The 14,480-nt window shown below is 35.6% G+C and overlaps 1 protein-coding gene across 1 annotated transcript; it reads left to right on the forward strand.

Annotated features, from left to right (window-relative positions):
* The first annotated feature begins 11,194 nt into the window (after positions 1–11,194).
* On the forward strand, positions 11,195–14,170 carry LOC128509196 (uncharacterized). The gene is made up of 6 exons (XM_053480820.1): positions 11,195–11,254; positions 11,507–11,854; positions 11,967–12,044; positions 12,143–12,250; positions 13,503–13,531; positions 13,881–14,170. The coding sequence occupies exons 1-6, from the start codon at positions 11,218–11,220 to the stop codon at positions 14,001–14,003; spliced, it is 723 nt and encodes a 240-aa protein (XP_053336795.1). The 5' UTR covers positions 11,195–11,217; the 3' UTR covers positions 14,004–14,170.
* Positions 14,171–14,480: the final 310 nt, after the last annotated feature.

The raw sequence follows: 14,480 nt of genomic DNA on the forward strand, positions 1-14,480 counted from the left end.
CTGATGTAGATGTAACCAATAACTTGCCTGAAGTAATTGAAAATAATTTTGCAGCAGCGTTGCTTAAGTTAGAGCATTTTGCACATGTCCCAGGCAAAAAAATTGATGAGTTCTTAGAGGAACTGCACCACTTAAGTTCAGCAACATTACCCCTCTCCATTGACATTCTTGAAGGGGTATTTCAGAAACATAGTCCCACAACTGATAGGTCTGCGGTAACAGAAGTAGCAACTGCTCTCTGCACTTCTAATCCATTGCTCAAAGCCATAGAGAAGGGAGGTCCCTTAAGCTCAACTTATCTCTGCAACAAGTATTATCAAGAAAGCTTTAACGTTGTAGAACCCATTGAATATGTTCTTGATGTCAAAGAAAACAGAAGTTTTCAGTATGTTCCTGTACTGAAGTCTTTGCAGCAACTCTTTAAGAAAGATGTTGTGGACAGGGTAGTTGAAAACCACAGAACACAGCAGAGTAAAATGGCGAGTGGTGAACACCACACTTACAAATCTCCTCAGGATGGTTCACACTTTCAGCAAAACATTTTTCTGTCAGGGGATGAGATGAGGATATTGTTACGTTTATATGTAGATGATTTTGAGGTCTGCAATCCTCTGGGTACTTCTCGCAGGAAACATAAGCTTTGTGGAATCTACTGGACTCTGAGTAATTTGCCTCCAGGCTCATATTCATCACTATCATCAATTTACTTGGCATTGTTGTGTAAAACTGATGATGTAAATAAGTATGGTTATGACCGTGTCTTACATCCTCTTCTTCAAGACATGAAAACTCTGGAGCAAGACGGTGTTTTCATTTCATTACTTGGCAGATTTGTTAAAGGTACGATTCAGGTTGTTGCAGCAGATAACTTGGGGGCTCACAGTATTGCAGGTTTAAATGAGAGCTTTTCTAGTGGGTATATCTGCCGATTTTGCACAGGAACAAAAACAGACATCCAAACAAAAGAGGTAAAATCAGGTGCATTCACCATTAGGACAAAAGAACTCCATGACTCTCATGTGACCTCAGCTCAGGAGAATGGGACAAGCTGTTTTGGGGTGAAAAGACAATGTGTTATAACCAAAACGCTTGCCCACTTCAGCGTTCACACAGGCTATCCTCCAGATATTATGCATGATCTGTTTGAGGGCATAGTGCCAGTGGAGCTTGCACGGTGTTTGGCATTGCTTATATCCAAGAAGTATTTCAGTCTTCAAACCCTCAACAAATCCATCCTGCACTTCCCTTACAAGTGGGCCGACAAGACAAATAGGCCGCATGTGATCCCTCACACCTTTTCAACTAGGGCTACAATAGGTGGAAACGCATATGAAAATTGGGCTCTAATAAGACTACTCCCATTAATAATTGGGCACCTGGTGCCTGAGGGTGAAATGGCATGGCAAATACTGTTGGACTTAAAAGACATTGTAGAGCTTGTGGTTGCTCCAACACACACAGATGAGTCCATTGCCTATCTTGAGGGCAAAATTTCTGAGCACAGACAAAAGTACCAAGAACTCTTCCCTGGTGTGCAATTGCTCCCAAAACATCATTATTTGGAGCACTATCCTCAACTGATTAGGATGTTTGGGCCTCTTGTGTGCCTCTGGACAATGCGTTTTGAGGCCAAACACAGTTTTTTTAAGCAGGTTGTGCGACACACCAATTGCTTTAAAAATGTGCCCCTCTCGCTAGCCACTAAGCATCAGCTCATGATTTCATATCACTTGAGATCATCTAGTTTTGAAGAAACATCCCTAGAGGTTACAAACGTCTCAACAGTCTCTCTGGATTGTTTGAAACAAGAAATAGCTCAGACTATTGAAAAGAACTTCCCTGGTACAACTGAAGTTCACCTTTCCAAGTGTGTGTCAAGCAAAGGTGTACATTTCAGAAAAGGGATGATAGTTGCTCATGGTTCTACAAGTGGACTCCCTGACTTTGGGGAGATTCTTCAGATTTGTGTTGTTCAGGAGAGACTGTGTTTCATGGTTAGAAGGCTTTCTGGGTGGTACAGGGAACATTTTAGAGCGTTTGAGCTGAGTGTATATCCTACCAGAGAAACTGTACTGATTGAACTTGGTGAACTAGCCGATGACTACCCTTTGGCAGACTACTTTGTTGGACCTCTAAGACTGGTGACATTAAAAAGATACGTACACATAAGGTTTGTTTTCTTTAATATTAAATGTATCTCAATGCACTGTCTTATTTCAGGGAAGTGTGACTTCATAATGCCACATTTATTTCCCAGCTCTTTATTTTGATTTCATATATTCAAATGAATGGAGCATAATTGAAACAGATTCAGACCAAAGCAACAGCAGAGGGATGGCACAGAGTCACATACAGCAGCACTTTTCTTCAAATCATTCTCCTCCTCGTTTTATTTTCTACTCTCTCCTTCTCATTGTAATTTTTGTCTTTTTTCACCTACTGGTAGTGGTAATGCTGCCCTGGTCTTGTTGCTTTGATCTGCTTTGATAATCACGGCCCATTCATTTGAATGCAAAATGGAAGTGAAACAGTTTGGGAATAAGTTTGGTATTATGAAATCACAGTTCTCTCATTTATTTCATGATTATTTGATAGCCATATTAAATCGGCATGGCATTCCCTACTTTTGTACTCATTGGTGTTTTAAAATCAGATTACCCTTGCTTAAACTTAATTTTCTCTATCCTCATTTAGGCGATCGTGAAATGGCTGCTCCAGTGAAACTCAGAATCATTCTTGGAGAAAACGATTCCCAGAGATTGATCCTTCCAGGTGGTATGCCAGAGACTGTCATTGAACTCGTACAGGAAATTAAGAGACAATGTGGAGTAGATGGGGACTTCAGGCTTCAATTCATGGATGTTGAGTTTGGGAATGAATTCACTAACTTGGTCTCAATGTCAGACATCCAGGACAAAAGCTCCATCAAGGTCATCTTTAACTCGGTTGCACCTGCCCAGCCTGATGGCACCCCGCTCTCTCTCTACTCAGCTGCTGCCTCCCGCACTCTTAATGACTCCTCATCCCTTTCATCTGCTGGTAGCTCATTTGATACAGACATATTGTCTTCTCCTGAGTCCACCTCCTCGAGATCCACTGTTTGGCCCATTGTCTTCCCCATGCCCCGGTTTGCTTATGATAGTCAGCTACAGCTAGACAGGGCCAATGCTGCTTTTAAAGAAACTGGAGCTTTGTTGAATCCTGATACAAAACTTTAATCTGCTATTCTTGATGGCTTAGCTAAAACGATTGTCCAGTACAAAGTGTACCTCTCTGACAGGGAGTTTGATGAGGTAGCAGAAGCTCTGGTAACTACAAATCCATGTTTAAAAGAGCCAGGTTCAGTGACTGGGTATGGTGGATGGAAGACAAGCCTGAAGATTAAACTTGCTAACTACCGAACAAAACTCCGACGGCTTGGATGCCCTGAAGTGACTGTGAATGCCTTAACACACAAACCTGAGAGCAAATGCAGTCCTGCATATGGTGTAAAGAAGCCAAAAAAAGCCGAAGTGAATTACTGCCCCACCTATCCGGCCGGTGAAACACCAGAGACACTAGAAGTAATAAGAGTGGCACTCCTCTTAGAAGTAAATAAGAGAAACAATGAGCACAAGTTGGCGGCAATGATGGACAAGACCTTTGCACTCAGAAGGCAAGAGGTAGTTTCGGAGGCCCCCATGATAGCTGATTTTAAAATGAGGTGGCCAGCTCTCTTTAGTGTGCGTGAGGTAAGAGAACGACTGCACTGGATGTGTAACAATACATGTTGACAGAATCTGAGGTTACTCAAACTGATGAGGATTTACTGAAGGCCAGCAATAGCAGCCTTTTCTGGCCTTCTGACAAAGTAAACTCATATTTAGATAAATACATGTATTATGCATTTACATTTCTTGAACAGATAGAACTGCTATTTCAAATGTGTACCAAAAAGGTAACTGAGTTTTTGTTTTGTTTTTTTGTAGGTGAGTACAGAGTTCAAGAGAATCACAACGATCCATTTGAAGTCAAAGTTCTTCTCCGAGCTTGATGTTCACTCTGCAAACCTGATGAAGGCGTATGCCAAGAAAGGTGGAGTTCAAGGGAAAAAAATCAAGACCATCATGGCACCCATAACCCAGGTATGATACCAATGTAAAAGTGACAAAAATCACTTAAAACTTGGTCATTGTAAAAATGACTTTGAGCACCACATCTGTTCCCCCATTAGGGGTCATCTGTTTAAGAGTGAGGGGCATCATTAAATCCTGAAAAATCTGCTTTGAAATCATAAAACTCTGCAATCTGTTGGAATGCAGTTTTGAAGCACAGAAAAAGCATTGGCACTGTATACTATTATACACGTCTGACAAAGCACTCAAAAGCTGTCCCTTTTATCGTCCCTTCTTTAATGGACATGGCAGGTATTCTTACCACATTGGCCACTGTGATTATCGTAAAACTTGAATGATATAAAGTGGAATGGTCTGTTCTTCACACATTTCAGGCAAAGTTATGTCTTAGGTGACATCTTTAGGTAGGTTACCTAGGTTAAGAAACATTAATTTGAAGCTTGAAATGATTAAAGGAAAACACAAAGTAGTAAACGATAGTAAAATAACAAAGATTTGTCTTAAAAACTTTTAAACATACTATCCCAAAGGGATTAACATTTAGTTTAAAGTTCTTAAGTGTGTAAACCTACACTGCTGGTGTGTTGAAATGGTGTTCATAGTGTTTTGTTTTTTTCTCTGATCTTCATATTAAGACTGACAATATTGAAGTCAGAAGAGAATGCATCCTCAAAGGTCTCTGCGTGTACCTTAATGAAGATCCAGAGAAGCTGGTGAAGCAATACCTGGTATTTTAATTTATGTGTTCATTATGGAGATTATCAGAGTTGGAGTGGATGGGGTTTCCTGTGTGTTTCCATTAGATTTAAAATTAGTTTTAATGGCCTTATCCTCTCTCACTCACTTAGTGACGCGCACCATACTGTAGTGCAATCCCAAACCGCCCCCTACCTGCTACAACTTTACAACCAATTGTCACTCCAAATCAAGTCACTTGCTGTTGTGTAGAGTCACTTAAATAAGGGGGAGGATATAAACACATCGACTTTTGGGAAGTCCTCGCCTTTCTCAGACTGAGACAGGAAATAATTGGATAATGATGGATGTCACAATTAAATTTATGGTTAAGTGAGTTTGTGAAAGGAGAATGATTAAGCGACTTAATTCCAGTATTTAGCACTTTGAGTCTTTTTTCTGGTTTGTTTAGGATGAACTAACTAGAGTGGTGGACACAGAAATGTTGACGATGGGTCCTGTCTTGACTTTTTGACTCGTTTAGAATCGCCTTTGAACGCTTCAGAGTGGCTGTCTACGAGCATTCACAAACATGTCTATAAAACAACCCCTAACGTTCGTTTTCAAAACTGTGCAACTCACCGAGTGGTTAATGGTGTTCGTTGATAACGTTGGTAACGGAACCCAAAGGCCCACCAGGTTACTGGATTAGAGTATAAGTCTTTGTAAATAAATATATGAGAGAATCCTTAGTTACTTATATAATTCACCCAGAGGCGTTTTAGAACCATTTCATAATGTCTTATACAAATCACACTGCACCACCAGAGGAGAACCTCATCAAATATCAGACAGGTATTTGGACAGGGACACAACTTTTGTATTTTTGCCTGTATACACCACCTCAGTGGATTTGAAACGAAGCAAACATATCATGGAGCTGTGCAGTTTTAGCTTTAATTATTATTATTATATTTTTGGTTTTGTTTCTTAGTTATGGTGACAAAGTAAAAGAACAGAATGTCTGGCTTTAATACAGTCCAAAGAGGTGCTGATGGAAGTGGAAGTCATCATTAGGCAGATAACATAAAACAGCTAATTTGCATAAGAGTATATTATATACAGTAAGTGTGATATTATACTTAAAATGCATGAAATATGTTGATCTCAAGAAGTATTTGAAATACTTACATCATACTTACAAATGTACAAATCTTATACATAATATTTTTAAAAAGTATTTATAGATAGTTGTAATGTCATGGTTTTAACTTTCTTTAGTGTCTTCAGAGACGGGGGGGGCAGTGAGAAATGTGAAGAGGGCATCATGTGTACACATCATGTTCGAGCACTGTTTTTCCTGTGCTTATAGTAACAGTATTGTCCTTGCTGAATTGTGTTGTTAGCTGCATCAGAAGCCTGGAGAAGTGGAATGCACTTTGTCAGGCCTCTACCTTCAGACCTGTCCAACTTGGGTGTCCCACAAGACTAAGCTCCTGCTGGTATAGCTACGGACACTGAGGCACGCAAAACCCCCTGACCACAATAAGGTGGCAATCCCTCAGGGGGGAAACCGAAAAATAAAAATTAAATAAATAAAACAAAATAAAATAAAATAAAATATCCTTAATCCAGATTTTATCAATCAATGACATAACATTTATCTTAGCTGGATGGTCTAATTCTCAAAAACGTTTAACCTAAAGTAAGACTTAACACACTATAACTAGAATATTTACAGAACTGAAAGGTTGTCTTATGAATAATAATAGGAAAACTAAACTAAGTTAAAACAGATGGGCTATAGAACAGATCATATTATATGTTTATATAAATTATATTTTTTGTTATTTATTTTTTTATAGTAAATAATCAGCTCTCTTCTCTCCAATCCACTCTACAACAACAGTCTCCTATTTCCCTTTGGAAAAACTTCCACTAATTCATCCATGAACTACAGTGTGGGTAAATGAGTAAAAATGGCAGAAGACAACATCAGGTTCCTCTCCTGTCAGTTAAGACTAAGAATATGATGATATCATGTGCACAGATTCACCAAGACTAGACAGCCTCAGTTTTCCATGATTTTTTTTATATTTAATATTTTATTTTAATTAAATGTTGACTGTTTGCTGTTTTATTTCTCCAATAAAACCCAGGTTTGCATCTAAAAGATGCCTGATATCATGATATGTTCCTGTAACATCTAGAATCAGGATACATGGATTAAGGTCATAGTGTCCAGTTTACATTTCTACATTAATAACTAGACTGAGATTATTAATTTAAACTCTGAGCTGAAAGGAGTTATCAGTTGTATAATTCCTGGGGAGGGACTGGGGGACATGTCCACCTAGTGAATGAAAGAGGAAAATCTGACCCCTCCAATAAACCCATGAAACAGTGCTGTACATACAGTATACAATCCTGTACTGTACCTTGTTATACTCAGGCAGTAGGAAGTGGTATTTAAAGTAAGAGACTGGTCCTCCTCAAAGGGAACAATACATCCTGTATCAAGTGAGAGTTTAAATGAACCCCTACATGTGTAACAGCCTTAGATAAGGTTAATCCGCTTTCGTCATCCTTTTTTCACTGCATTTTTTTTCCATCCGACCTTAGGGGGGAATCTTTCCACTCTGTCTTTCCGTCTCTCACCTCTGACTGAGAATCTTGCATTGGGTATTGTGTGATTTTTTTTGTTTGTTTGTTTGTTTACTAAGTGTCCCTTCCTTAAATGTCTTAATTGTTTTCCTGTAAAACCTTATTTCCACATCACTATTAAGTATTCCTACATCAATAAAAACCATAATGCTGTTGAAAGGTAACACAGGGTCAAATACAGATAAGGAGAATATTTTTTTCAGAAAGATGTACTGACACCCACACAACAAACCCACAAGTGCTCGCTCAGAAACTAAAAGCAGCTTCTGTCCATTTCTGAGAAAGAAGTACCGAGTAGTTTGAATGTGTTCCAACCACAAACCCCGTGCTTAGCTATATTTAATTTCACCTCCACTAACACACTTTCATAAACAACAACAGGCAAACTTACCTGCTTTTTCTTTTCTGTTCCTTAGCCAAAGACCAAAGACCAGAGACTTACTGAGGACCGAACAAAGAGAGTAAAATGTGTTACAGCTTTTTCTGAATTGATAAAAGAGGTTTTCTGTAATTTAAGTAAACACAAAATCCAAAGCTGTGATTATCTTGCAAAATCAAAAATGTAATAAAAATGATTTTATCTGTACAAAAAGCCAGCCACTGCATAACTACTAATAAATACTACAGGACAATTATTACAAGAATCACAATTATTACAAAAATACTTAACATTGTGCTTTTGGCATAGCAGCATAAAAATTGTATTTAGGAATTTTGCATATCTTTGTATTCCGGAAAACTTATTTATTTCTATTTATCTATTTATTTGTATCCTGCAAAATTATAAACATATACTGTAATTTACTATTATACTAATACATACATTATATATATATATATACTATTATACTAATACAGTATATATTTCATTCTGCCTCAGCATTGTGATTCTTGTCAAACCACAAGAAGTTTACTTCTGTCACAGGCAATGTTCTCCCTTGTGTGGTCTGGGCAGAATGTCACTGAGAAAAAAAAAAAAAAAACCTAACTAGGTGAATCCTGTTACTAAATACTAAGTGATTCATTTAATAAATGAGTTTTAACAGTGTGCAGTTTTCTTAAAAGAATAGGGGCTGTGTTTTTAGCAATTCATACAAATTGTTGTAAATTAACATATTGGGATCATTAATATAAAATTAATGATACATTATAAAGACCCGACACTGTAAAAAAACAAACAAACAACAACAACAAAAAAAAAAAAAACAGGAAGCCTCATCATAAAAAAGTTAAGTAACAAGTTGCACAGCTTTTTTAGGTTTACTCAATTTCTGTAAAAATTTGCTGCCCCCCAAAAAATATTTTACATTACTGTTTATTTTACACATTGTAAGCTCAAAATCTTAAGTGGACTCAACTTGTAATTCAAATATTTAAGTCAGCTTATTGTTTGTGGGCTCAACTAATTATATTTCTGTAGGGTTGCCTTAGCCCAACTTTTTATCTACCTAAAAAGATAAGTTGTCTCCCATTGATGTAGTTTGTTAAAGTGATCGTTATCTATAAAAACAGGTTGGCCCAACAATACTCTGACAATTTAAACACACAAACATTACTTAACATAACTTTATTCTTCCAAAACCAGTCAAAGTTAAAACGGTGATCTGGACAAAACAGGAGAATACAATACTATTTTGCTTAAAGGTCAATAAAATACAACATCATAACCATTTTTAAAAACTAGGAAAGATTTGACTTCTAAAGACTATTTTTTTCCAATGTGTCTGACAAGAGTGTCTTTACAAGTCCAATAATAATTGTTTGGATGGCTTCATAGGTGTACGTCTAGTCATTTTGGAATTTGGAAAATGTTTCGAGAGACCTGACCAAACATCACTCCTAAAGCTGCTGCATTGACACCCAGATCCTCAAAGACTAGAGTCCCCTCCAACACCATGTTCATGCTCCTCTAGTAGCTCCAAAGGGCCATCCATAAAGCAGCAGAGCTCTGGTTAAAGAGAACAAGGAGAATAAGGAGTCTTGTGAAGACAAAGATGATAAATGTTACTGAATATCTAGTTATGATCAAAAGTAAAACATATTCATAAGGTTATATACTACCAAAGTGTAAAACACTTTCTGGAAGTCTAATGATTTTTTAAAGCTATGCATTGTTTCATAGTAAAACCCATGAGAATATAAAAACTTTTCGAATATGAAACAATGTATAGCTTTGAAAAAAATCAATAGTTTATCCTGCATATCTTTGGACTGTGGGAGAAAACCGGAGTACCCAGAGGAAACCCACCAAGCATGGGGAAACAATGCAAACTCCATGCACACAGAGGGAATCGAGCCTGGGCGGGAAAGCCTCCTGGGATAGGCTCCAGGTCCCCGCGACTGAGAATAAAAGCAGTAAATAAGATGAGTGAGTGAGAGTGAGCTCCCTATCTCCTGTACAGTGTACCCAACGTTAGCTAAGCTCATCTCAGTAATGTCAGGGTGTCTCATTATAACGATAGGCGGAAACATACCGGCCTCATGTATATAACACTGTGTAATATCTGTCTAAAATACCTGTAGGCTAACTATAACATAAATAAATAAAATTAAATACTCAATAAGTACTTACCGAAATAATAAAGAGTCCACAAAACATCTTCACCTCTTTAGTGCAGTCTGATAGCGTCAGTCCGGCAGTGGGGAGGAGGCGGGAGTCTTACTGTATAAATCATGTGATTGCATCTCAATGAAGGTAAATTACTGGCGCAACTTGATTTTTTTTTATTTATTCAGTCTGGGTCTCCAAAGTTTTCAAGAAGTAAGAACCACTGTTAGAAGTTGGTATTTGTACAATACAGTATACTGTATTAATTCATTCAACATTTATCTAGTTGGATTTTTTACAGTGTAATATTTGTGCAAATGTCTAAAAATCTAATTCAGAAATTATTTAATGTAACTCTAACCACATTAAATCCAACAGCAACTACCTGATCAGCATTCATACATAAAGTAAGGGGAAATAATTCAGAAAGTATTATGTATTAAATATTCAGTCACTTTTTAATTTTGCTTTGATTTATTATGCATCTAATGTACAGTATGAGCATAAACAAATATATGTATATCTTTTATTAAATCAACCATACTATATGTACGTAAATGTTACATAATAATTAAGTTGTATATATAATAGCTACAAAAATAAATAAATAAATAAATAAATAAATAAATAAATAATTCTTGTCCAAATTACAGCTTGTGTAGCTATAAGAGACATTCACACAACAAGTAATAATCATGGGCTTGGAGTTTCTCAGGGACAACATTATTATATACAGTAAGACTTGTAGATAAAAATCTACAGATGTGTAGCAATGACCTTTTTAAATGTTGGTACAACTGGTACAATCTTGTGTTGTACATTTGGAAAGTAAACAGACAATTAATTAATTAATTAATTTATTATTATTATTATTATTATTATTATTAACAACAACAACAACAATAATAATAATAATAATAATAAGATATAAGAGGAGGCACTCAAAAAGAGTGGCAAGATTAAATTAAATATGAAGAGTTATTTAATTAGTTAAAAACTGTGGCATTTACTGAGAAGCATCTGTTCTATTAATGAAGAAACTTTGCTTCATATTTTTTTAAGAAAAATATCTTAAAAATCAGCTGCACAGGTAATGGAGTAAATGTTTCGACACACATGGCATTGTTTCCACTTTCCACACCCCCGTTACACATATAAATCATTTTCCTGGCAGGGAGTTTCCTCTCTCTCTCTCTCACTCGGTACACAACTGCAATGGTCCAGTTTACAACCTTGTTTCTCTTCATCCTTGGTAAGTGTTCATAACCTTATTTTTATTGATTAAATCAAAAACAGATAGAAGGTTTGGAATATCCCTGTTAATGTCATTTATCACTTGAAAGTTAATTAAAACACTTAATTGCCCTCCTTTTGTGCAATGTCAGTTAAGGAAGTACATTTAAGAAACATTTAGAAATTTCTAGAATATTTAATATGTATTTTTTCTTCCTGTATTATGGGTCAAACATTTTAAACAAGACGTGTATTTGTTTCTGTGTTGCAGGTTTGCTCCCAGAGACTCTGTGCTCTTTAACTTTGGAGGCAGAAACTGGAGATAAAGTCAGTATTTGTTGCCAACATGAGCTAAAACATTCAGATAAGATCTTCTGGTTTAAACACACGAGTGATTCAGTGCCACTTCTTCTCGGGTGCAAGCAGTTTTATACATCATCTCCATCAGAAACGTGTTACTTCTTTACTGAGAGTGAGAGAATAGTGATGTCTGTTAATGAGAAGAACACGTCTCTCACCATCACTGCAGTAAACGTCTCTGATACAGGACTCTATTACTGCAGCTACAGGAAACTAGACGTAATGATCTTTAGTAACTCGTTCTCTTTACAAGTGAAAGGTGAATTTATAAAGAGTCAATAAAGTGTAATAAAATATATGTATTAATGTAGGTATTAATTGTTGACTCGGATAAAACATCTGTGGTAAAATTAATGTTTTCCCCTTTTTAGGGGAAAATAAAACTCTTTTAGAAATCTCAGAAAAAGAGGAAAAAAAATCTGTTTCAGAGAACTTAGGCAAAGCAAAAGGTTTGTCATGTTTGTGTTTACATGTTTTTAGATGTTTATCTCATTTGCAATTTGTGATTTTGTTATAAAGACGATTTTTCCGCTTTTCCATGCTCCAGACTCTCGTGCTGTGCTCTTCACGCTGACTCTGGGGTTTGGTGCAGTGAGTGTGATTCTTCTTATTGTCCTGATCTTCATTATACTGAAGCACAGAAAAACTCACAGAGGTAAGTAAATAAATGTGCAAATAAACAATTAATTTGTGGTCGCGTTGTCTGGAAATCTGTGTCCATACAAGAACGCTCACAGAAAACATAGAAGGCAAATTCCACAGATTAATTATTGTGAACTTTCCAACAATTGGTTAAAAATCAAAATAAATTATTAAAACTGGAAATAAAGAAAAATATACACAACTCTTTATTTCAGATATCATGCTAATTAATTTGTTAATGCATAGTAATTGAAAATTTAACTAATATAACAAACAAAAAAAATCAAAACATAAATGCTGTTATGCTAATACTGACTGAGCAAAAAGCAGCTTTTTGTAGCTATCTTGGAGTCTATATGCTCTTGTTACTTGCATTTGTAATTCTGAGTTTATTTTCATCAAATTCCCTCAGAACTCAATGGGTTAATTTTTACTTCGTTAGGGAACATCACTGGTTTCCAAAATATAACTTATTCATATTTAACATATTGACATTTGTGATGAGGACACTCATAATGTCTCCATGATGACTCAATGCCGTTCATGTGTGTGTAAGCAATGCTGCAGAGTAGAGCAGGCCACCACCAATCGTGTCAGCTAAACAGTGTGGTGTAATTTGAGGAATTTGGTTTGCTTTTGCAACCAGCATATAATACGGTGCACATTTCTTTATGTACTGTATACTCCTTCATTTCTCTATATATTACTTCCAAATAGCCATACTTTCTTGTATTTTTTTTTTTGCGGTCTTGAGAAATAGTTTGTTCTCTCATGTTTTCTGGATGCTGAATGCTGAGTTGTTGGAACAGAAGAGAGGAAAAATTAGGTTGCTACTGAGCAGCCAGTTACAGTAAAACATTTGTTTCCATTTCTTTTAATTTATTTACGTAATTTCATTTAATATGAAGAAATTGGGGGGCTGGGGAGGTGCTGGTCAAGATCTTTATACAGTACTTTATATAGGAAGTTCTATCTCATAATTTTCACAGTCTTCCAGATTTTTCCTTAACATTCATCTTCAATCAGCTACATAAAAAAGAGCAAATAGTTGGTGAATGTTAAAAAAAAAATAATCTTTTATTCACTGGAAATGTAATTGGCTGTACAGTACATACAAGTACATCATTTCAAAATAGTTTGCTACAGAAATTACATTGGTGTTTGTTTTTACTTTAGAAGTCAACAAAATCGGATTTGATTATAAAACAAAATTGTAGATCTAAATTGTAGACTAAAACTTTCTGATGTTCTTTGTTTTACTTTAGGTGATATCACTGATAAACAAGATAATGAGGTAAATCTCAAAATGCAATTTTTAAATCAAAATGTAGATGCTGTCACACTTAGAAATATTAACATGCTCCTTAAATGTGAATAAAACAAATTACTGTATAATCTGTAAGCTGTCTTGATATACAATGCAGAATTTGATGTTGGGATGATAAAAGGTACAACAATGATTAATGATCAACTTTATTTCTACTAACAATAGTGGAGGAAAAAAACTGTTTTTATACTGTATGAGTGCTCTCAATGTTTTTTTTTTTGTTTTTTTTTACTTTAAGTAGCAGATATAGTTTTTTCCTTTGGAGCAACGAAACATGATAAATGTTGTTACTGATGTGTCTTCTGTGTCACTGCAGGAAAAGGAGCCTGAATCAACTAACTACGCAGGTCTACAGTTCACTAACAAGAAAACCAAAAGCACAGGGAGAGATGGAGAAATTGTAGATTTAAATATTTTATATTCTGTTATACAACAATAATTTTGCCCTTATTAATGTTGAGGAACATGTTTATATAACATCGTATATAATTTATTGTTTATTAATGGTAATCAGTGTTGGAAGCAGAGGGTTTTGGTTTACTGGTTTTTATTACAGTAGAAAAAAAAACACTGGTTTTCACTTTTATTATTTATTTTATTTTAATGCACCTTCAGACACACACACATTCCTTTCAGATTCAGATCATATATAAATGTATTTATTAATGTATGTAATTGTATGCAATTATGAAGGTAATCTATGTAATTTTATGCAGGTTAAAATAAGTTCATGAAAACTGTGAATATTTAGTTTGTTGTCAAAACTTTATGAGCTTTAACATTACCCTATATAAATAAAGACTCCATGAGTTGTATTTGACTGAAGAATGTCAGCTTGAATGAAAATTAAATGAACATATTATAAATCTTTCTATCATTATTGTAACAACTGAATGAAATGCAAACACTATAAAAA

Source organism: Clarias gariepinus, chromosome 21 (assembly GCF_024256425.1).
Source record: "Clarias gariepinus isolate MV-2021 ecotype Netherlands chromosome 21, CGAR_prim_01v2, whole genome shotgun sequence".
Taxonomy (NCBI): Eukaryota; Metazoa; Chordata; class Actinopteri; order Siluriformes; family Clariidae; genus Clarias; species Clarias gariepinus.

Coding starts and splice junctions, on each gene's coding strand:
- LOC128509196 (XM_053480820.1), top strand. CDS start 11,218: ATGGTCCAGTTTACAACCTTGTTTCTCTTCATCCTTG. Junction 11,855..11,966: donor GTTCTCTTTACAAGTGAAAG/GTGAATTTATAA, acceptor TCCCCTTTTTAG/GGGAAAATAAAACTCTTTTA. Junction 12,251..13,502: donor GCACAGAAAAACTCACAGAG/GTAAGTAAATAA, acceptor GTTTTACTTTAG/GTGATATCACTGATAAACAA.